This window comes from Pongo pygmaeus, chromosome 19 (genome assembly GCF_028885625.2).
Source record: "Pongo pygmaeus isolate AG05252 chromosome 19, NHGRI_mPonPyg2-v2.0_pri, whole genome shotgun sequence".
Lineage (NCBI taxonomy): Eukaryota > Metazoa > Chordata > Mammalia > Primates > Hominidae > Pongo > Pongo pygmaeus.
The window spans coordinates 70,069,759-70,093,114 of record NC_072392.2 but is presented as its reverse complement, the minus strand read 5'-3'; the positions used below and the strand labels follow the sequence as shown (position 1 = coordinate 70,093,114).

The window sequence follows — 23,356 nt, the reverse complement described above, 5'->3', positions numbered from 1 at the left end:
ACTTTTGTTGCTGTTGAGATGTAGGAATTCTTCATATATGCTGGATATTAAACCTGCTATGGTGTGAATGCTGATGTCCCCCCAAAATTCATGTTGAAGTCCTAACCCCCAAGGTGATGGCAGTAAGAGGTGGGGCCTTTGGGAGATGACTAGGTGATAAGGGCAGAACCCTCATGAATGGAATCAGTACCCTTATAAAAGAAGCCTCAGAGAGTTAGTTAGCTCCTTCCACCATGTGAGGACACAGCAAGAAGCTGCCATCTATGAGGAACAGGCCCTCACCAGACATCAAACTTGCCAGCACCTTGGTCTTGGACTTCCCAGCCTCCAGAACTGTAAGAAATAAATTTCTGTTGTTTATAAATTACCCAATCTAAGGCATTTGGTTATAGCAGCCTGAACAGACTAAGGCAAATCCCTTATCAAACACATGGTTTGTAAATATATATACTTTTTCTTTTTCTTTTTCCTTTCTTTTCTTTTTTTTTTTTTTTTTGAGACAGAGTCTTGCTCTATTGCCCAGGCTGTGGGGCAGTGGCACGATCTCAGCTCACTGCAACCTCTGCCTCCCAGGTTCAAGCGATTCTCCTGCCTCAGCCCCCTGAGTAGCTGGGATTACAAGCGCGCACCACCACGCCTGGGTAGGTTTTGTATTTTTAGTAGAAACAGGGTTTCACCATGTTGGCCAGGCTGGTCTTGAACTCCTGACCTCAGGTGATCCTTCCGCCTTGGCCTCCCAAACTGCTGGGGTTACAAGCATGAGCCACTGCACCCTGCACTGGTTTGCAAATATTTTCTCCCATTGCCCAAGTTGCCTTTTCACTCTGTTGGTTGTTGCCTTTACTGTGCAAAAGCTTTCAGTTTGACATGGTCTCATTTGTCTATTTTTGCTTCTGTTCACTGTGCTTTTGGTGGCATATGCCCAAGAAATTATGAAGCTGCAAAACATACTCTCTTAAAGGTGCTTTTCAAACCACGGGTTGTACACCTATGAAATCATGAATTAATCTGGTAGGTTGTAACTGGTACTTCTTTTTTCTTTTTTCTTTTTTTTTTTTTTTTTTGAGACAGAGTCTCGCTCTGTCACCCAAGCTGGAGTGCAATGGCACGATCTTGGCTCGTTGCAACCTCTGCCTCCCAGGTTCAAGTGATTCTTCCACCTCAGCCTCCCAAGTAGACAGGATTGCAGGCACCCACCATCATGCCCAGCTAATTTTTTGTATTTTTGTAGAGACAGGGTTTCATCATGTTGCCGTGGCTGGTCTTGAACTCCTGACCTCAGGTGATCCACGCACCTCGGCCTCCTAAAGGGCTGGGATTACAGGCGTGAGCCACTGCACCCAGCCTTAACTGGTACTTTTTCAAAGAATAGAACAGACAGAATAGCACAGGATAGAAAATGTTAATTAAGGTATCATATGTAGTATGCCTAAGCACTGTTTTAGAAACTTTTTTCCAGGTGTGTGTGTGGGAGCGGGGGCGGGGGTGATGGATTGTGAAATAAAGTGGATTTCTTACTGTGGGCTATGGTTAAAAATTTTGAAAAACATTGCCCTACTCTCTACTGCACTTAGTCCAAATGAAGGCCCAACAATGCTGAAGATTTTCCAGTAATTACAGTAGGGTCAGCCCTTGGTGGGCTTCAGTGGGAGGAACATAAAGAGATCTGTGCTAGGGCAGTTAGTACCACGTTCATGTGGCAACTTCGCTTCTGCAAAATAGAAAGTCAACTGTCACCTTAAGTGAATATTTTTTATTTAAAATTTTTTTTTTTTTTTTTTTTTGAGATAGAGTCTCTGTTGCCCAGACTGGAGTGCAGTGGCATGATCTGGGCTCACTGCAACCTCCACCTACCGGGTTCAAGCAATTCTCTTGTCTTAGCCTCCCAAGTAGCTGAAATTACAGGTGCACCACCACGCCTGGCTAATTTTTGTATTTTAGTAGAGATGGGGTTTCACCATGTTGGCCAAGCTGGTCTCAAACTCCTGACCTCCAGTGATCCACCTGCTTCGGCCTCCCAAAGTGCTGAGATAACAGGCATAAGCCACTGCGCTCAGCTTTTATTTGAATTTTATTGGTGCTATTTGTTTTGGTTTGGTTCTATGGTTGCCTAAGTGCTCCAAGTATAAAGATTTTATATCTGCTTTTATGCTTGTATATATTTATAAAAATAATTTAAGTCTACAATGGAGGTCTGAGAGAGTTTTCTTTCCTTCAAAACAAGGTGTCCATATATCAACAGAGTTTGAGAAATACTGTTTAGGCTGTGCTGAGTTCAAAGGTGTACTACCAAAATTCACGTCTAGTTGGACAGAACCTCTCAGAATGTGACCTTATTTGGAGAGAGGATCTTTGCAGGTATGATTAGTCAAATTAAGATGAGATCACACTGGATTAGGGTAGGCCCTAAATCCGATGACTGGTGTCCTTATAAGAAGGCCATGTAGATACACAGGGGAAGGCCAGGCGTGGTGGCTCATGTCTGTAATCCCAACACTTTGGGAGGCTTGAGCTCATGAGTTCAAGACCAGCCTGGGCAACATGGTGAAACCTTCTCGACAAAAAATACAAAAATTAGCCGGGGGTCGTGGTGTGTGCCTGTAGTCCCAGCTACTTGGGAGGCTGAGGTGGGAGGATGGCTTGAGCATGGGAGGCAGAGGTTGCAGTGAGCAGAGATTGCACCACTGCACCCCAGCCTAGGTAACAGAGCCAGACCTTGTCTCAAAAAAAAAAAAAAAAAAAAAAAAAAAAGATACACAGAGGAGAAGCACAGAGAAGAAAGCCACATGACACCAGAGGCAGAGATTGGAGTCATGCTGCTACAAACCAAGGACTGCCAAGCATTCAGCAGCCACCAGACAGAATCCAGCAAGAAGGAAGGAAAGATCCTCCTTCTAGAGCCCTGAGATGGAGCATGGTCCTGCCAACACCTTGGTTTCAGACTTCCAGCCTCAAGAACTGTGAGAGAATAAACGGTGTTGCCTCCACCAAGTTGGAGGCAATTTGCCACAGCAGCTCTAGGAACCACTCCAGGGAATAACCTGCCTCCCAAGAGCGGACGCACAAGAGCGTCTTCCTAAATGCCGGTCCTCCCAGCAGCTATGCCATTCCACAGCGTGGGCTTCTCAAGGGGAGACACCGAGGCCCAAGGAGGCTCAGTGGCTTACTCAAAGGGTCACAGCAAGTTGGGGGTTGAGAAAGGACCAGCAAGCAAGACTCCTACCACTCCCTCCCAGAGCTCGGCCCACTACTTACCACAGTGCCAGTGAATACGTTCACTGCAGAGGCAGACCTGGCCTCCTTGATGCTGAAGTTGGGTTTACTGGGCTCCAACTTGGAGCTGCTGAGATTGATATTCCTCAGGTCGGGTACAGAACTGAAGGGCCTCGCAGACGTCAGCTTGGGGAAAATAGGGCCGGCCTCCTTCGTGGAGGCCTCCTGGTTGAGGCTGCTGTCTGTTTCATTTTTCCTTTCATCTCTGACACTCAAGAGCAAGTCAGGTGTGTAGGACACTAATGTCAATGGCTGGATGTACTGAGGGAGGAAGAAACCACAACACACAGCCATGGGAACCCAGCTCTATCCACTTCCAGATTCATCTGCACCCAGGGGTAGGTGCAAAGGAGATGAGGAGAAGGAAAGCAGTCGATAGTAAAGTCTCTCTAATGTGGGGCTCTCAACCTGGAATTCTGGGACCCTTAGATGGCTCATGGATAGCTCACAGGGTCTCTGAGCCACTTGAAATTGCAATTTAAAAACTGTACATTGTGTACTTTCTGGCAAGAGATTCCATAGCTTTTATCAGATTCTTAAAGGGTCTGTGACCCTAATAAAGTTAAATAATACGAAACAAAAATCCCTGCTCTAATCCAGGTGAGCCTTTGAGACAAAGGAGATGGACTGAAAATTCAGCTGAATCTTCCCACTGAGCTGGAAGAGAGTGCTAAGCAGAGGAGGCGTAGACAGACCACAGGCCAACTGGATGGCTGACCCACAGCCAGGACTGGTCCATGCTTTGCACAGAGGAGGAGAGACCCAGCCAAGACCGACATCCCATGTAATGTTCTGAGAGTCCTGCTCCCAGAAGCTCTTCCCAGTGGCCTGCTCTCTCCACTGTGCCCTGGCCTGCTAGAGGGGAGCATTCCAACCCAAGCTGCAGTTGAGGACCAGGAGTACATGCACTCCTGAAGCCTGCTCCCTAAATAAGGTTCATGCTCAGCCTCCCAGCATGGCCTGGCTGATCTTACTCCTACTGGAGTAGGCAAGCAGGACAGACCGGTGAGAGTCCTCTGCTGCCTGGATGGAGGGATCCTCTAAAAGATGCCGGCTCCTGTGTGCCTTCAGGGCTCCCCGCACTGCCCCGTCGTTGCCCAGCCCTCTGCACAGCCTTTCAGTGTGTCTGGGCTCTGAGCAGTGATCTCCTCAGCACCCCCCGCCACGGATCAGGCCCAGGTGGGGAAGGGTGTTGGCTACGTGTGTTTCCCCCGATCCGGGTTTACCTGTTTGGAGGCTTGGGTGGCGGCCTTGTCTTTCTGCTGTTGTTTCTGTTGCCAGCCCCTCATGCCCTTCTTCCTCACTTGCTTGCCTGCCGATTCCCCCCACATCTCTACCTTCTTCTTCATTTGGAAGGGCTTTTTCTCCCGTTTTAGTCTCAGCTCCTGGATCAGTTGCCTGCCCATGAAGAACAAGTGAACATCATGGGGCTAGAGATGCGCTGCACAGGCAGGCATTCTCCTTGAGGGATGGACATGACTGGGTGAAAAGGTAGCAGGTTCCACATTCCCTCCTCCAACATATCCAGTCTGCACAAGTGATTGAAGGTCAAGGAGCAGGGTGTGGAGGAAAGCATCATTCTGCCAACCATACCATCCCCCATGTGGGAACAGCATCCAAGGAGAGATGTGCAATAAGGGGGCTCTTCCCTAGTCCATCACACCCCTATCTGTTCCCCACTTCTCAGCAGGCCAGTTCCCATCCATGGCAGGTGCTGGGGAGAGGCTAAAGCCAGAGGCCTCATATTGGGCCATTTCATGTGCTGGGCCTCTCTAGCCAATGGATGCTGAGAGTGGACAAAAGGTAACATAATATAGCAGAAATAACTCAGTCTCATGAGTCAGGACACAGGGGATTTCTGGTCCCTCTTCTGTCATTTTTTTTTTTTTTTTTTTTTTTTTTGAGACAGAGTCTCGCTCTGTCCCCCAGGCTGGAATGCAGTGGTGCAATCTCAGCTCACTGCAACCTCTGCCCCTCCAGGTTTAAGCAATTCTCTGCCTCAGCCTCCGGAGTAGCTGGGATTACAGGAGCGTGCCACCACTCTCGGCAAATTTTTTGTATTTTTAGTAGAGACGGGGTTTCACCATCTTGGCCAGGCTGGTCTTGAACTCCTGACCTCGTGATCCACCTGCCTCGGCCTCCCATAGTGTTGGGATTACAGATGTGAGCCACCGCACCCAGCCTGTCATCATCTTTATATGTGATCCCTCCTCTGCTCTGCCTTCTCTTTCCATAAAATGAGCTGGTAGGAGAGGACTGGACTCAGTGGATGAGTCCCTCCAGCTCCTGGAGTTTACGCCTGTGTGAATCCATGAGGCAGCTTTGAGGGGGTGGCTATCCTCAGGAGTGAGTTTCTAGAAAGAGCTACTTCTCTCCACTTCACATAGGGAATCTTCCAATTCCTTATCCTTGTGAGACCAGGGCAGATGTTCATCTGGCAACTTTCTTTTTTTGCTTTTCTTTGAGACAAGGTCTGACACTGACACCCAGGCTGGAGTGCAGAGGTGCAATCACAGCTCACAGCAGCCTCCACCCCCGGGCTCAGGTGATTCTCCTACCTCAGCCTCCTGAGTAGCTGGGAGTATAAGCACATGCAACCATGCCCAGCTAATTTTCCTTTTTGTTGTTTTGTAGAGATGGGGTTTCGCCATGTTGCCCAGGCTGCTCTTGAACTCCTGGGCTCATGCCATCCGCCTGCCTTGGCCTCCTAAAGTGCTAGGACTACAGGCGTGAGCCACGGCAGCTGGCTGCTCTGGCAACTTTCATGGTTGGGGACTCTCCCTGCCACTCCAAGCCAGTCAGCCAATAGATCACACACAATCCCCAGAACCCCCCCACCGACCTCATCCTGGATGCTTTCCTACCGGGCATACTCCTCCCGAGCCCTGGAAGCAACAGTATTCTGGAAGAGGGAGTTGTTGTCCTGGAAAAACTTCTCATACTTCTCCGAATTCAGACTGGGATAAATCAGTCGGAACCCTCCACAGTTTTCCTTCTCATACGTTTCAGTTTTCTTTGACTGCACAGCCCGGAAACCCTTGGCTTCCTCAGTCCTGTTGGGAAGCAGAACATGGGGCTGCTGTCAAGTTTTCTTGGGACAAAGCCTGGAAGGGACATGTCCAAGCTGGAGGTCGTCTAGGGCCAGATGGAGGCCTTGCACATAATGGCGGTCATTCAGGATTTGCTAAATAAATGCATGACTGTTTCCCTGAAAGGAGATTCTAGCCCTCTTGGGACAGCCAACGTCATAATGCACTAAGGGCTGGTTAGCACAGTCTTTCTAACAACTCACCAAATTCTGTCCTGTTCCAAGTAAAACCCATTTTCTACTCAGCTTAGCTCTGACTAGGCAGACTGTTGCCACCTTCCCATTCACAGCCCTGATTACCCTTTTCTAGAGAATGGCAGCTTGCACTTTTGCCGAATTTGAGGGCTTCCTGGATGACCTTGATGACCGTTTATGAGCTGCAATGATCTCATTCTTCCTCACAGCCCCCTGGGGGAGGTGGGGGTCAGATAGGGAGAAATGATAAGCCCCCTTTTATAGCAGGGAAACCCAAAGCCACAGAAATATCCAGGGCCAAATAATGAGGAGACTGATTCAGAGAAGGCCCTTAACCTGACAGCTGCTCCTCAACAGAACACTGCCTCCTTCTTGAGGAGTTTAGAGATGGCAGGGCATGGCAGAAGGCATCCTGGAATCCCAGGCAGCAGACCCACTGGGCTCTGGGTCCAGAGCTGTCATTTACCAGCAGGGTGACCTTGTACAAGTCAGTTCCCTTTCTGGAGTCTTGATTTCCTTAGCTTTCAGAACAAGGCCACACAGCACTCCACCCTACCTACCTGCCCACTTCTTACAGGGAAGACAGTGCAAGTGGCTGAGAAACACTGTGCCATCCAAACATAAATGCTATTTATGGCATCAGTTCCAGAAACTCAACCCCAAAGGATTAGACTGGCTCTGCCCATGAGGAGTGCAGGGGGCTGTAGTGGGGTCTGAAAAGCAACAAAGGATCCCCTTGACTAGGCTCAGAGTCTCCTGACACTAGAATCACTCTTCAGAATGGAAGCTCCAGTTACAAGGCAAGTGCTGCCCAACAGGAAGCAGGAGACGTTAGCTCCTGACAACATGGGAACATGGAGAAGGACAGACACATCTTTCTTTATAGTAAAAAAAAAAAAAAAAGGAATGGTCTTGTTTTTATATTGGTAATTCCTAAAGCTTCACATAATATTAATTAATTTCTATCCATTATATATAGCTATATATCTGTAACTTAATCTCCTATTTCTAGGAACAAAGGAATATTCAGAGTAAAACTATTCAAACTGCTACATTCTGCCAATATAAACTCATTTTCCAAATGGGATTATCATTTGTTAAAATGACCCCCTCCAACTCCAGGTAAGATTGTAACAGCCTTCAATATATATTACAGTGCCAGGCACTATGCTAAGCCTTTATATGCATTATCTCATTTAATTCGCCCAACAACCTTATGTATCATAGCTCCATTTCATAGAAAGATCACTGAGGCTCAGAGAAGTGACAGAAAGGCCACATAACTAGTAGGCTGTCGAGTCATAATTTGGAGGAAGACAGACCATTCTTTTATTTATTTATTTTGAGATGGAATCTCGCTCTGTCGCCCAGGCTGAAGTGCAATGGTGTGATCTCGGTTCACTGCAACCTCCGTCTCCCAAGTTCAAGCAATTCTCCTGCCTCAGTCTCCTGAGTAGCTGGGATTATAGGCATGCGCCACCATACCCGGCTAATTTTTTTGTATTTTTAGTAGAGATGGGGTTTCACCATGTTGGCCAGGCTGGTCTCGAACTCCTGACCTCAGGTGATCTGCCTACCTCAGCCTCCCAAAGTGCTGGGATTACAGGTGTGAGCCACTGCACCCGGCCCAGGACAGACCATTCTTATTGGGAGCAGGGGAGTCAGAGAGAGAGCCCCACAAGGCTGGGGATTGCGAATGTACCTCATCTCCCGAGAACAACACTGCTGCAGGAACTGCCCCCGTTGTCTCTCCTCCTCCAAGACTTTCTTCTTGTCACAACTTTCCAGGTTGATCAGGACTAAGGTGTCATACAGCAGACCATCTTTCACCTCTTTATCCAACCGAGAGTCGGTGGAGAAGCTTGGAGAGTGGTTGACCTGTGAGGGCAAGATTGGCAGCTGGTAACAAAGCCGTCCAGAGTGAAAGCAGAGAGTGAGGCCAAGATGCCACCTCCAGGGCGCTACCAAAGCCCACCTCAGGGCCCTCACTACCAAGATGAAAGGGAGGGGAGAGAGCATCTGGACTGGAGCCACAGTGAAAAAAGGAGGAAGCAGAACTCCCTCTAGTTAAACCAGCTTTTATCTCAGGCCTTTCTTCTTTGGGAGCATCAGGGTTACCCTCTCTTTGGTGTGTGTGTTCCACTCCATCTGGGGTGTATGTGTTCTCTCATGTGCACTGGGCATCCAGAGAGCAGGATGGAAGGCTACTGCCCGAAGGGACAGGCTTGGACATAGGAGGTAGAGAGGAGTGGCATTCAGGAGCCTGGCCAGGGTGGAGGGGAGACAGGTGGGAGGAGAGAGAGGACTCATTCCTGCCCACTGAAAAGTCTGTATTGTTTGGAGGCACCATGTGACATTTGCAGATTTCTAGAAGTTTTTGAAGGGCTTGGTCCTGATGGCTCATTCTGCTCTTTGGATAAGGGCTGCAAACAGGCACATCCCTCTTCCCACCACACCTAGAAACAAGGGCCGGGAATGGAAGAAGGGCAAAGCTGCAGGAATCTGACCTGTAATCTCGGGTTCTCCACCCCAAAGTCTGACCTGTGTCACTGCACCTGGCACTAGCACCCTTTGCTCCCTGAAGGGCCACATGAGAGGGCTCCTGGGGACAATTCTATCAGGAAGAGAGGCAGTCACCAGGAAAGCTTCTCCTCCTCCTCACACTGCCCCATGGGTCCGGGGGAGGCAGGAAACTCACTACATGGCCCCCCATTCATTTCAGTGGCAGCAGGCCCCAGGTCGCTCTCCGCTGGTGTGTGTGAACTGAGTAATCCAGGCCCCTAAGAGTGGGGCACCGCCGCTCCTGTCTGATACTGAACGTTGCCAACCCAGCTTTGACGAAGAACGTCCCTTTCTGGGAGACATTTCTGTTACAAAAGGTCGAGTTGTCTTTAGAATCACTCTGTGCCTAACTAAGATCAGCACTTCCTTGTCTAAGAGGACCTCAAGAAGGCAAAGGAATTCTCTAATTCCCAGCTGTCTACCCCCCTCTGGTGGCCACTTCTCAGCTAAGAGAGAAGCCTCAGGCAGCAGGCACCATGGGAGGAAGTGGCCTGGGAAGTTGAAATAATTTAGGTGAGCCGGGAGGGGGAAGTCCTTGAAGCGGGCTGGTCCCAATAACAGGAGTTCGTTTTCGCCCCTCGCCCAAACTTCCCTACCTCCAGCAGCCAGGGTTTGAGTTTGCGGTCCAGCAAAATGTCAAAGCCCAGGATCTCAAAGCAGGCGCTGTTGAGTGTGTGGTTGGGGAAGCAGGTGTGGTAGTTATGCCTGATGATGGGGTGGGCCGAGATGAGGGTCTTGATGATGACGTCCTCAATATCCCTCCATATCTGCTCCACGTTGTAGCTGTGGTCCTCCATGTATGCATTGAAGGTAGAGAGCTTCCTGGAAGGGAACCACAGGCCAGGAGGCAGTGTAGCTGGCCTCTGGTCACCCGAGGCCATGGCATGCTGGAAACCAGAAACTCCTGGCGGAGACAAGGCTCCAGATCCAGCGGGGATGAACGCCCAGGAGCCAGGGTGACACCTGGGCTGTGTCGGTGCCAGATGAGGTCCCAGGAATCCCAGGACCACACCCTCCAAGTCTCCAGAGCCCTGGGGTGGGTGCAGATGCAGTCACATAGGACATGGTCGGGACACTTTCACTTTCACTGTGACCCAGAAAACATCTATCAGCAGGGGAAGGGATGAGTCAAGAAAACCCCCTGACACCATGGTTTTACTTTGGCAGCAATGATTCCTCAGCCTTTGGTGTTTATTAGAAGCATGTGGGCAGCCTTTTAAGAACGCTGATGCCTGGGTCCCACCTCAGCCATCTGAGGGGATTCTGGGGACACTAATGACACAGAAGACTTGTTTTAGGGCTGCCCACAAGGAAAAGGCACCCCAGGGCATGTCCACAGATAAGGTTACCAACTGTGCCAGGCAAACTGGACTGTCCCAGTTTTAGAACTGCAAGTCCTGAATTCCAGGAAACCCCTAAGTCATGGGCAAACAGAGAGGGCTGGTCACCTGATCATAGATGAACTCAGAGATGTCTACTTCATGTGGAACAGTTCATGAGGAAATACCTGAGTGGGTGCTCAGCCAGCTCTGAGCTGGGCATTACAGAGAGAGGACGGATGTCACAAATCCAAGTGGCAGTGGTGGGGACAGACATTTGCCACCTCACATGCACACACATGTGCACAGAGAGCCAATGTAGAAGTGGCAGTGTGGAAGGAGGAGGTGCAGGAGAGTGAACAGCAGAAAGAATGAAAAAGACAAGAGACACGGCTCATCCAGGTAGTTTCAAAAGCTCACTAGACCCCAGCCCAAGTGGCCAAGAAGGAGGACGCAGGGTCAGCCAGACAATGAGCATTTGATAAGGGCCTTTGGTGCATGCAAAGCCTCATGCAAGGAAGGGATACTAGAAACTGTCACCTCTGTCATGGGAAGCCTCAGGACCATTCAGGGAGTCAACACACATGTGAAACAACCAAGGATGCATCTATATAAAGACAGATAAGCAAAGGCTACTCAATATAGAGGCCACCTCCTCCACCTGCCATTGTCAGAAAACAGTGTTGCACATAAATGGATTTTCCAGATTGTTTTAAGCCAATTTTTTTCAAGTGGAAAAAATGTATTTAATTTGCCTAATTGGGAAATAAATTTTCCTGAAATAGATTATACACTTCCCCGACAACATATAACATAACATTTTCTTGATGACTCAGGGCTCATCACAATGAATATACTTTACTGTGTAATTTCATAATGCCCAGTGGTGAGTCAATTCAATTTAATACCAGCCATGTGCTGAGCACACTGAAAGATGAAGATGGCTTGGTGTCTGCCCCAGAATCCTGCCAGGTGTTTTCGGGTTTCCTGTCTTCTCCTTCACTGTGACCGCAGCACTACTCCTGACTTTGTGCCCCAGTGGGGTATTGACAGGGATGGCAGTTGACCTCAAATGCCAATTTTGGGACAGATTAGACAGTCAGTATGAGAAGAAGATAGTCTCAAAAGATGGAGAGGAGGAAGAGGAAAGGAGAAACAAGATGGGAGGGAGAGGAGGAAAGATGAACTCTGCCCAGCACCATGGGAAGAACCCCAAAGGCCAGGGCACCATTGTAACCCTCAAGGAGCAAAGTACAACTAGGGACAAAAGACAAATGTGCACTGGGCAAAGAACAGTTACGGGCAATGGCTGATGTTGACTGTGAGGGTTGTAAAAATACAAAAAATTAGCCAAGCATGGTGGTGGGTGCCTGTAATCCCAGCTACTTGGGAGGCTGAGGCAAGAGAATTGCTTGAATCCGGGAGTCGAAGGTTTTGCAGTGAGCCGGGATCACACCATTGCACTCCAGTCTGGGTGACAAGAGCAAGACTCCGTCTCAAGAAAAAAAAAAAAAAAGGCAGTGCCCTGCCCATGAAGTGGATGGCACGGGCAGCATGGCTTAGTGGGTAAGGGCACCAACTCGGGGGTCAGGAAGTCCTGGTTTCAATCCCAGCTTCCTAGCTGTGCGACCCAGGTAAGTTACTTAACTTTTTCACACCTCAGTTTTCTAATATGCAGAATAAGGATGATAATAATGCCGACTTCATAGTGCTGTTGTGAGGAGGATTAAGTGGTTTCAAGTATGTAAATTATCACTAGGAAAAGAAATGTCCAAGCTCTCCACCCCTGGAGATGAGAAGGTAGAGATGGGGAAGTTGGGCAGGGAGACCAATTTGGAGTGCTGGGGTGGAGGCAAGGAGAGGGAACACACCCATTCTGGGAAATGCTGAGTTGAAGACGTCCAGGTGGAACTGAGGAGAGATGGACCTGGAGCCCAAGGGAGACAGGCTGAGCCCAGCAAGGGCAGGCAGAGGCCACAGGGGCAGACGGCTGCTCCAGGAGAGAGTGGATGGAGAAGCACAGTGGGGTGAGAGGGAGATGAACAGAGGAAGAGGACGAGGGAAATGGAAGAGGCAGTACAACACTTGAAGCCTTTGCAACCTCACCTTAGTTCTGCTACCCTGAGACACCCCTCCATCACAGCCGAGGGCCCAGAGCCTGCTGTTGGGGTGCCAATTCTCACTGGAGGAGGAAAATGAGAAATTTTCCATTCTGTGCCCTTAGACTAAGGAAAAATGACAGTAACCACGCGCTGTCCATGTTGCCATCACAAGTCATTTGAACCTCACAGACACCCTGTGAGGTGGCAGGGCAGGGCAGGGAGTCTCATCATGTTCATCCTCCAGACCAAGAAGTGCAGGCTCAGAGAGATGAAGTAACTTGTCCAAGCTTAGTTGGCAAGTGTCGGAGCCGGGACTACAAGCTAGACCTCCTAGAGTGCCAAAGCTCAGAACGCAGCAATGCAAGAGGCCCAGCTGGTGCCCACAGCCCAGGTGGGGAGGAGAGGAGGAAGTGGCAGAGCTTCAGGCAGCACAGGTGGCCGACATCTTCTGGAAAAGGGGGAGACTGCCTCCCACCAGCCTTCCACATCCCCTTTAAGCAGCCTTAACTTAGTGATTTTCCATGTGCTTTTTGGAATGCTGCTACTGAGGGGGTCATGAACTGTCACATGCCTCTCTGATGGTCTGAAGCCAAACTGATTGCCTGTTCAGCGGTCCTTTGAAGCCTGGTGCAGTAGAGAGAGAATGAGCTCTGGGGTCTAACAGACCTCGCTTCTCCACCCAGTCTAGCAGTCACAGCTGTGGGACCTGGGGCAACTCATGCAACGTCTGAGACTCAGTTTCCTCATCTGTAAGATGGAGATGGCACTTAACTCATAGTTCTCCACCTACAGAGGACAGATAGTAATGCCTTTGCCATAGTGTTGCTGTGAAAAATTCAACAATAGGCCGGGAGCGGCCTATTCAACAATACGCCTGTAATCCCAGCACTCTGGGAGGCCGAGGCGGGCAGATCACGAGGTCAAGAGATCAAGACCATCCTGGCCAACATGCTGAAACCCCGTCTCTACTAAAAATACAAAACTTAGCTGGGTGTGGTGCACATGCCTATAGTCTCAGCTACTTGGGAGGCTGAGGCAGGAGAATCGCTTGAACCCGGGAGGTGGAGGTTGCAGTGAGCCAAGATCACACCACTGCACTCCAGCCTGGCGACAGAGCGAGACTCCGTCTCAAAAAAAAAAAAAAATGAAAAGAAAAGAAAAATTCAGCAATAAAAAATGCACAGAAAGCACCAAGCACAGACCCCAACACACATGAAGCCTCAGAAATACTTGCTCCTTTTCCCTTTCCCCCTTCACCCGGTCAAGTTCACATTCTTCAGTCCCTCGTTTTCTTAAAACTCAAATGAGACCCGATAGACAATAACAGAATGGAAAAGCCTCTTGTGAAGATACTCTCATGAACTGCTCTCAATTTCCCCCCTTCTGAGGAATCTTCAAGCCAGCTAGCCACATGTCAGGGCACTGTGACACATCATTTGAGAATCTCTAATGGAGCAACGTCCAGGGGAACACGGGCCAAGCAATGACTGCCTGGCAAGTCCTTCTCACAAGGCAGACTAGCGATCAATAAATATCTGTTGATTTGGAAATATCAGAAGGGCCAACTGTAATAAGGGTATGTTTTGGTGTGTGTATATATTCTGCTGGGGAAACAGCTCATGTTTATCTCTCTCCTCCCAGCCTCCCAGGGTTTACGACGGGGCCTTCTTTTAATGATTAACAGCCAAGAGGGCAGAGACGAAGGAATTTGTTCTGGGTTGCGAGGCAAAGAAGTACATTCTCAGACCATGTGACCCAAGATGGAAACACTGATGGGGACTGACAGGGTTTGGGTAGAATCCCAGAAAGCCGTTCTGAGGTTGGTAGGGAAAGGAAAGAAAAATGAAGCCTCTTCCTTACCTCTTACTGCCAGAATGAGCGTCTCGACTGAAATTTGAACTGTGCTTATTAATGGAATAATTAGTCAGGTGCATGCAGATATCATCCTGGGGAAAGAGACACACATCTGTGGGGTCAGCTCGGAACGGCAGGCCCCCTGCTTCCTCTCTGTGCCCTCCCATGGCCCCTGGGGCTTGAAGGGATGGAAAGAAAGGGAAGTTTTAGGGCTTATTTAGTGTGGTAAAATACAGGAAGTAAGAAGGGGTGTCCTGCAGCCTCGAGCCTAAGAAACTCCAATTCTGCCGGGTGCGGTGGCTCATGCCTGTAATCCCAGCACTTTGAGAGGCCGAGGCAGGAAGATCACGAGGTCAGGAGTTCAAGACCAGCCTGACCAACATGGTGAAACCCCATCTCTACTAAAAATACAAAAATTAGCTGGGGATGGTGCACACCTGTAATACCAGCTACTTAGGAGGCTGAGGCAAGAGACTCGCTTGAACCCAGGAGACAGAGGTTGCAGTGAGCCGAGATCATGCCACTGCACTCCAGCCTAGGCGACAGAGCAAGACTCCATCTCAAAAAAAAAAAAAAAAAAAGAAACTCCAGTTCTTTCTGAGATTGGGTGGTGCCCAGCCTGAGAAAAACTTCAGGAGTCCTGGGGGGTCCAGGAAAGGCAGGGATGGCAGGGTTGCTCGTCCATGGCCTTTTCTCCTTGATTACCCCTGAACTGTGGTTCTGGCTTTGGAGTCAGGCAGACCTGGCCACAAGCCCCAGACTCACCTCTTTCTAGCTGTGTGACCTTGGACAAGTCCCTTATGCTCTGGGTTTTAATCTCGTCATCTGTAAAATGGGGATAATAATCCCTCTCTCTGAGGGATCCTGGCAGCGCTAAATGAAACCTGGCACATAGCAAGTGCTCAACAAATGACACTCACAATGTCTTGAGAATGTGGATTTAACTAGGATTTTTTTTTTTTTAATCACGCTATGGGGGTAGGGTGAGGTAGTGTGTCTCCTTAGCTCACCAGGTTGTCTGTGCAAGGGCGGGAGTAAGAGGTCGTTGCAAAGCGGGCCAGTCCTTCATTGTACACAAAAATTCTGAGAGGGTCACAGGATGTCACCAGTACATAAATCCGTAGGTCAAACTTAAACCCATCAATGATAAAGGGCTGGAAGGAGAGAACAGAAGTCAGACATGCATTAGAGGAGACATTTACACTTGAAAATCACTAGCTCCCGCCTTGTTTCCATGGAGTTGGCTCCAACATTGCCTAGTGTCGTGGAGGGCAGGCTTGTCCAGGGTCAGAGAGAGGAACAAGGAGACTTGGGCTCTGTGTTCCAACATGTGACCCTGTAGAGGTCACTAAACCACACTGTGCCTTGGTTTCCTGATCTGTCAAGTGACACAAGTAACCACCTCTAAGAGGCACCTTGGCAACTAAACAAAGTAACATTAAAAAGTCCTCTGAGGCCAGGCGTGGTGTCTCATGCCTGTAACCCTAGCACTTTGGGAGTCTGAGGAGGATGGATGATCTGAGGTCAGGAGTTCAAGACCAGCCTGGCCAACATGGCAAAACCCCATCTGTACTAAAAATACAAAAATTCGCCAGGTGTGGTGGTGGGCACCTGTAATCCCAGCTACTCAGGAGGCTGAGGCAGGAGAATCGCTTGAACCCCAGGGGGCAGAAATTGCAGCGAGCCAAGATCACGCCACTTCACTCCAGCCTGGGCAAAAGAGCAAAACTCCATCTCAAAAAAAAAAAAAAAAAAAAAAAGAAAGTCCTCTGATGGGCCAGGTGCAGTGGTTTATGTCTATAATCCCAACACTTTGGGAAGCCGAAGAGGGAGGATTGCTTGACCTCAGGAGTTCAAGACCAGCCTGGGCAATAAAGTGAGACCTTTTCTCTACTAAAATTCAAAAAAAAAATTAGCCAAGTGTGGTGGTGCATGCCTGTAGTCTTAGCTACTCAGAAGGCTGAGGTGGAAGGATTGCTCGAGCCTAGGAGGTCGAGGCTACAGTGAACCCTGATCACACCACTGCACTCCAGCCTGGGTGACAGAGTGAGACCCTGTCTCAAAAAATAAATAAATAAAAATTCTTTGATAGGCCAGGTGCAGTGGCTCACACTGGGAATCCCAGTACTTTGTGAGGCCGAGGCAGGAGGATCTGTTGAGCCTAGGGGTTTAAGACCAGCCTCAGCAACATAGAGACTCTATCTCTACAAAGAATTTTTTTTAATAAAAAATTAGTCTGGGCACGGGGGTTCACACTTGTAATATCAGCACTTTTGGAGGCCAAGTCAGGCAGATCACTTGAGGTCAGGAGTTTGAGGCCAGCTTGGTTAACATGGTGAAACCCCATCTCTACTAAAAATACAAAAATTAGCCGGGTGTGCTGGTGGGTGCCTGTAATCCTAGCTACTTGGGAGGGTAAGGCAGGAGAATCACTTGAACCTGAGAGGCAGAGATTGCAGTGAGCCGAGATTGCACCACTGCACTCCAGCCTGAGCAACAGAGTGAGGCTCTGTCTCAAAAAAATAACAATTACAAATTAGCCAGATGTGGTGGCATGTGCCTATAATCCTAACTCTACTGGGGAGGCTGAGGTGGGAGGATTGCATGAACTCACGAGTTTGAGGTTGCAATGAGCTATGATTGTGCCACTGCACTCCAGCCAGAGTGACAGAGCAAGACCCTATCTCTAAAGAAATAAAAATAAAGTATTTTGATGAATGGACATATTGTCACCATTCAGGACTATATATTGTTGCAGTTCTTTTTTTTTTTTTTTTTTTTTTTTTTTTTGAGACGGGGTCTCCAGGGTCTCACCCTGTTGCCCAGGCTGGAATGCAGTGGCACAATCTTGGCTCATTGCAACCTCCACTTCCCGGGCTCAAGCGATTCTCCAGCCTCAGCCTCTAGAGTAGCCGGGACTACAGGCATGTGCCACCACACCTGGCTAATTTTTGTAGAGAAAGGGTTTCGTCATGTTTCCCAGGCTGGTCTGAAACTCCTGAGCTCAAAGCAATCCACCCGCCTTTGCTTCCCAAAATGCTGGGATTACAGGTGTGAGCCACTTTGCCCAGCCAATGCATAGTTGCAGTTCTACAAGAGTTCCCCCTGCAATGTTGTCTCCTGGCCATTTCTTCCCAGAGAGATCAGTGTGTCCCCCTCTGTCCACACTCCTAGAGGTCTCCCTCCCCACTGTGGGCTGTGACCTATGACCTCCAGTCAAAGAGAAAAGCCGATTGCTCTCCAGCATCATGCCCCTTTCCCACATGGGGGTTTCCCCAAACCAAAGGTGCTCTCCTAGCCCTAATGTGTTAGAGGAAAAGGGCCAGCCTGGTAGGGCCAGACCAACTGACAAGGGTAAAAGGATAACAGACACTCTGGCCCGGGCACGTGTCAGCACTCCGGTCAGAACATTTGGTCTGACAAAGTGCAAGGCAGAAGCCAGGTCAGCTCCACCTCCACCTTCACCCTGCATCCCCTCATTTCACATTCTGTCCAGTGGAGCTAAAGCCCGCGGTTGCTGTGGGTGATAAATAATAATCACAATGAGGAAGTACCTTTGAAATATAGAGCTGACAGATCATATCCTCCCCTGGTTTGATTTCTTTCACTGTCCGGGTGATGAATATACCTTTCCCTTGGCAGCCCGAATCCGGCTTACAAATGTATGTCTTATTTTTTCTTGACCTGCTGTAGGTCTGCAAATCTCCCCAGCTACCAGAGCAGGGAGGGAACAAGATACATCTTTAGCTGGGGAGCAATGAAAAGGAAGCCTAGCCCTTTATGAAGAAAAGAAAGAAAAGCTATCTAATGTGACAAAGCCCTGGCACTGACAGATGCCCAGCGGTCCAGCAATGGGAGAGATTAGAGCACACGCAGCGGGGAGTGTGGGCTACAGAGGGAATTCAGGCCTGGGTTGAAGCCCAAGCAACACCACTTACCAGTGGTGCAACCCTTTGCAAGGACTTGACCTCTCTAAACCTCAACTTCATCATTTATACGGTGAGGATAATAACAACACCCATCTCCTGTGGTGCTTAGTTGCATGACATAAGGCAGGCACAGTGCTGCATGTCCCATCAAGGTGACCATGCACAGGTAGTTTGGTTTTCTGGGTCTGCAGGTAGGAGCTTTGGAGTTCTGAACCTGGCTCAAGCCCTGACAAGTGATGTGACTTTGGATCCATCCGTCTCTTACCCCGTGCTGGGCTTCAGTGTTTCATCTGTGACACCTCCATTTCAGCCAGAGTATGGGAGAGCAAATCATATATTTGAACATATTTTAAAGAAAGTATATTCAGAAGAAAGAAAGAAACTAAATTAATGGATTCGGTCTCTCAGTCTCACTATACTTCTGTGTTTTAACTCAAAGGAACCTTGTAACCATTGGAAAAGTCACTTAACTGCAATGTTCCTCAGTAACCATGAAATCTGGAGCTCCTGTTGACCTGATGGCAAATACATTTCCTTCTAATTTGCTGCTAAGCCCTGAAACTTGTTCCAGACAAGCCAAGGGAAGTCTGAGAACCCTGGAGCTCTTGGTTTTGGAAAGCACTGGGTGGAGAGCGGAGGGTAGAATTCCTCTGATACCCTTGCCATGTGAGTATAATCTGATAGTGACAGTGTTCTACCCCCTGCCCTGTCTCAGCCACCAGACTGCACCCTAGGTCATGTATGTCATCTCACATTTCTCCTGTTCCTCGGTGGTGTGGTCCAGAGCACTTTACATACCAGGAACGGATGTCGTTTTGAAATGGATATAAAGAGAGCAGAGAAGGGGAAGTGCTGACTGCTATCCATAGCATTGCATGGGACAGAGGTCAGGCACAGGCATCCCTCCCTGCTCCTAACCGGGGTGCTAACCACTAGCACACTCTCTCCAGAGGTGCTCATGGTCCTTAAAGATTCAGAAACTGCACAGTTACCTGGTTGGAATTAGTTCAAAATCAACAGCTTTCACGGTCAGAACAAACTCTCACCCCAACTGCAGGTACAGGCTCCAGGGCACCCAGCCCCTAAATGTCATCTAATTTTACAGGCAGAGCCTTGTGTTTTCTCAACCTTGGACACACCCTTTATCCCTTCTCTTCCTGAACAGTAGCCAGCGAGATGGGAGATCATATGGGCAGGGAAAGTGGCAACCAGGGAATCAGGGGCAAGAGGAAATGTAAATGGGGAGGGGAGTGGAGAAGGAAGCACAGGGCAGGGGGCACTCACTCAGCAGGAAGACACCAGGTCCTAGGGAAAAAGTGGAAATCTTTAGGGAACATCTTTAACATGCGGCTCATATTCCTGGCCAGCAAGTCCTTCCGGCAGATTTCACTCATCCCGGGGAAGTGATTGATCTTCTGGAAGGGAAGCCGGAATTCATGAGCAATCGAGGGACATGGGAGTACTACAAGATCTCCTCGGGAGACAGGTGTAAAAATGGGGCCCCGCCGGGTAAGATGGCACACTTAAACCAAGGACCATCACTAGCCCAAATACCTGGTAACTTTTCATTTCCATCACCCGCTCCAGTGACACCGAGTAATCTGTCCAATAGAGAGTCCAGTCATCGTCTTCCCCTCCCTCTCTAAGGCCGTACTGTTGGGCAGCCCTGCGCACTATTGAAGAAAGAAAGGCCTATTAGCCCAGGAAGTGGGGGAGGAGTATGGGGTGGTGAGATTCCATTACTAGGTGCTCCCAGACCAAGTACTGAAGCGAAAGAACTCGGCTCCTTGAGACTGGAAGCCATCTTGCCCTCTCTGGATGCAAGAACGGAGAGTCAAACACTATCACTGCATCACTTGAGCCCAGGAGTTCAAGACCAGCCTGGTCAACATGGCAAAACCCCATCTCTACTAAAAATACAAAAAATTAGCTGGGTGTGGTGGGGTGCACCTGTAATCCCAGCTACTCAGGAGGCTGAGGGGGAGAATAACCTGAGCCCTGGAAGTCGAGGCCGCAGTGAGCCGTGATCATGCCACTGCACTTGAGCCTGGGCAACAGGAGACCCTGTCAAAAAAAAAGAAAGAAAGAAAAGAAAAGAAAAGAAAGAAAGAAAAGAAAAGAAAAGAAAGAAAATAAAGGAACATGGAGAGTTGAAAACTACTGAAGAGTCCAGCCGGTGCTCAATGATCCCCGTAGAAAGTTATCTGGGGTGAATGATTTCCCTGTTCTGGCTTCCCTTTGCCAGAAAGCAAGCTTCTGGCTTTCTTCCAAACACCAAGCTCTGAATGTTCAAGGAATATAAACTAATCTTTAACATTAGCCAGAGCCAAGCTTAATTAGTATATGGCATATTAAGCATGCATTTTTTTAAAGTATACACTGGATTTTAAAACCACATTTGTGATGTCATATCCTTCTTTCTGTCCCTGTTAGGATTAATATGTAGGAGCTGACACCAACACAAACTCAAATGCCTTCAAGGGCCTAGAATGGGAGAAGTGCCTGCAGTAACCGGGACAGTACAAGATTACCCTAAAGCATTCAAATTCGAATTTAAAATACAGCAACAGGCTGGGCACAGTGACTCACGCCTGTAATCCCAGCACTTTGGGATACCAAGGCGGGCGGATCACCTGAGGTCAGGAGTTCAAGACCAGCCTGGCCAACATGGCAAAACTTTGTCTCTAATAAAAATACAAAAATTATCTGGGCATGGTGGCGTGCACCTGTACTCCCAGCTACTCAGGAGGCTGAGGCAGGAGAATCACTTGAACCCAGGAAGCGAAGGTTGCAGTGAGCCAAGATCATGCCACTGCACTCCAGCCTGGGCGACAGAGCAAGACTCCATCTCAAAAAAAATAAATAAATGGCCAGGCGCAGTGGCTCACACCTGTAATCCCAGCACTCTGGGACGCCGAGGTGGGCAAATCACCTGAGGTCGGGAGTTCGAGACCGGCCTGACCAACATGGAGAAACCACCATCTCTACTAAAACTACAAAATTAGCCAGGCGAGGTGGTGCATGCCTGTAATTCCAGCTACTCAGGGGGCTGAGGCAAGAGAATCGCTTGAGCCCAGGAGGCAGAGGTTGCGGTGAGCCAAGATTGTGCCATTGCACTCCAGCCTGGGCAACAAGAGTGAAACTCAGTCTCAAAAAAATAAATAAATACAATACAATACAATACAGCTGAGCCAGGCACAGTGGCTCACACCTATAATCCCAGCACTTTGGGAGGCCGAGGCGGGTGGATCACTTGAGGTCAGGAGTTTGAGACCAGCATGGCCAACACTGCGAAACCCCATCTCTACTAGAAATACAAAAAATTATCTCGGTATGGTGGCACTTGCCTGTAATCCCAGCTACTAGGGAGGCTGAGGCAGGAGAATCACTTGAACCTAGGAGGTGGAGTTTGCAGTGAGCTGAGATCACACCACTGCACTCCAGAGCAAGACTCCATGTCAAAAAAAAAAAAAAAAAAAAGCAACAGCAACACTGTGTTCTAAAGTACAAAATAGGTCTGTAGATCAGACTCAGTTCACGAACTGCAAGTTTGTAACTTGTACTGTAAAACAGAGCCACTGGCTGCAGCAACAGCTGTCTCTTCTACAAGTAGATCCCCAAATCACTATATATAAGAATTACAGATAGTTGAAGTACACACCATTGTGGTGAAAACCCATGACTCTTGGAATATGATTCCCAACCTCTTTAATTAAGTAGATCATTGAGCTAGGAGAACTGAAGGACAGGATTTGAAGATATGCCCTTTCATCCTCACAAATATACAAGAGTGACTCTTCCCAACCCTTTGGGAGAATCCAGTGGGTCCCCATTATAGATCTCCTGAATGTAGATGCTCACCACTCTCATACCGGCAGCTGGATAGATTGATCACCAATCATCTGGAAAAGAGAAAAAGGAAAGCAGCAAGACAGAGACACACTTGCTGGAACAAGTGACTGTACCCAGAAACATCCTGTCCCAGGTGGAGCTGTCTGAAATCTAGCCTGCCATGCTAAGCCTGGTTTGACCATCCCTGTTGCTGAGGACACGAGTCTACAGGGGTACAGCATGGTGGAAAACATGGCATCAGGGTACTACACAGAAGGTAGAAATTCTGTATGGCAATTACAGCTGATCTTGCTTGCAGCTTCTCACTAACATCATTGCCTCAAGCCTTTTACTCCACTGGCTCATCAGGGACAGGAATTGAAAATATTTTTGGCCAAAATACTTGTCTCCTTCCTCTTCCCCCCATTAAGGGAAGCTATGAATAAGAAAGTGGACAAGCTTTCCTTCATCAATCAGTCTGAATGGAGCAAGGCAAGGTGAAATATTAAACAAGAACCAGAATGCACAAGCTGCAGTTGGATCCTGATAAGTCAGTATGGTGCTATCATATTGAAGGTGTACTAAATTTCCAGGACAAATAAGCGCCTTCTTAAAACAAGGAAATCTTCTCTTCCTGCTATTTTTTAAAGGCATCCTAAACACAAATAGAATGAAAATTAGGACAAGGCGTGGTTTTTTAGATTACACACACAATCATTTGATTCTATAAAACAGATCATCGAAAGTAGATTCTTTTTATATGAACCAAAAGTGGTGAGATGTTGACAGTCTCAGCACACAGTTTCTCCTTTACTCTCTCATCATCAGCCAAGACCCCCTTCCCTCCAGGTCCTTCCTGTTCTTACCAACATGGATCCCTATTCCCCAGCTTTCAATCCTAACCTCTTTTTCTTCCTCTTCTTCTTGCCTTGCTGCTGGGCATTCTGAAGTCCGTTTTGTGCCCCTGGGTTCTCTCTCACAAAAGCCAGCGCGACGGTTTCTTTTGGATCTTCTTTGGAACTGTCCCCCTTCTCTTCTGAGTTTGCCCCTTCCTGGCTTTCCAAAGTCGGGCACTGTGGCATCTCCCTGGCCTGGGAGGAGGCTCTGGGGAAATAACAGGCCCCTAGAGAGAGGGCAGAGGGAGCCGCAGTTACAGGGATCCACCTGCAGGGGGACCCCCTCCCTCGCTCATGTGGGTGGAGA

General features: G+C 48.7%; 1 protein-coding gene across 2 annotated transcripts in view; it reads right to left on the bottom strand.

The window, feature by feature from the left end:
• The window catches only part of TTLL6 (tubulin tyrosine ligase like 6), a 58,070-nt gene that overhangs the window by 23,233 nt on the left and 11,481 nt on the right, over positions 1–23,356 (bottom strand). Inside the window, exons 2-13 of one of the 2 annotated variants that reach the window (XM_054457357.2) lie at positions 23,057–23,276; positions 22,184–22,808; positions 19,877–19,995; positions 19,607–19,737; positions 17,948–18,104; positions 15,404–15,547; positions 14,400–14,485; positions 9,715–9,940; positions 8,259–8,434; positions 6,138–6,326; positions 4,500–4,671; positions 3,256–3,534 (exon numbers count right to left, since the gene is read on the bottom strand). In XM_054457357.2, coding sequence (XP_054313332.2) covers positions 3,256–3,534; positions 4,500–4,671; positions 6,138–6,326; positions 8,259–8,434; positions 9,715–9,940; positions 14,400–14,485; positions 15,404–15,547; positions 17,948–18,104; positions 19,607–19,737; positions 19,877–19,897 — 1,581 coding nt within the window. In that variant the 5' untranslated portion in view covers positions 19,898–19,995; positions 22,184–22,808; positions 23,057–23,276. Of the gene's footprint in view, positions 1–3,255; positions 3,535–4,499; positions 4,672–6,137; positions 6,327–8,258; positions 8,435–9,714; positions 9,941–14,399; positions 14,486–15,403; positions 15,548–17,947; positions 18,105–19,606; positions 19,738–19,876; positions 19,996–22,183; positions 23,277–23,356 lie in introns of both variants that reach the window. The other variant, XM_054457356.2, reaches the window with a different exon arrangement.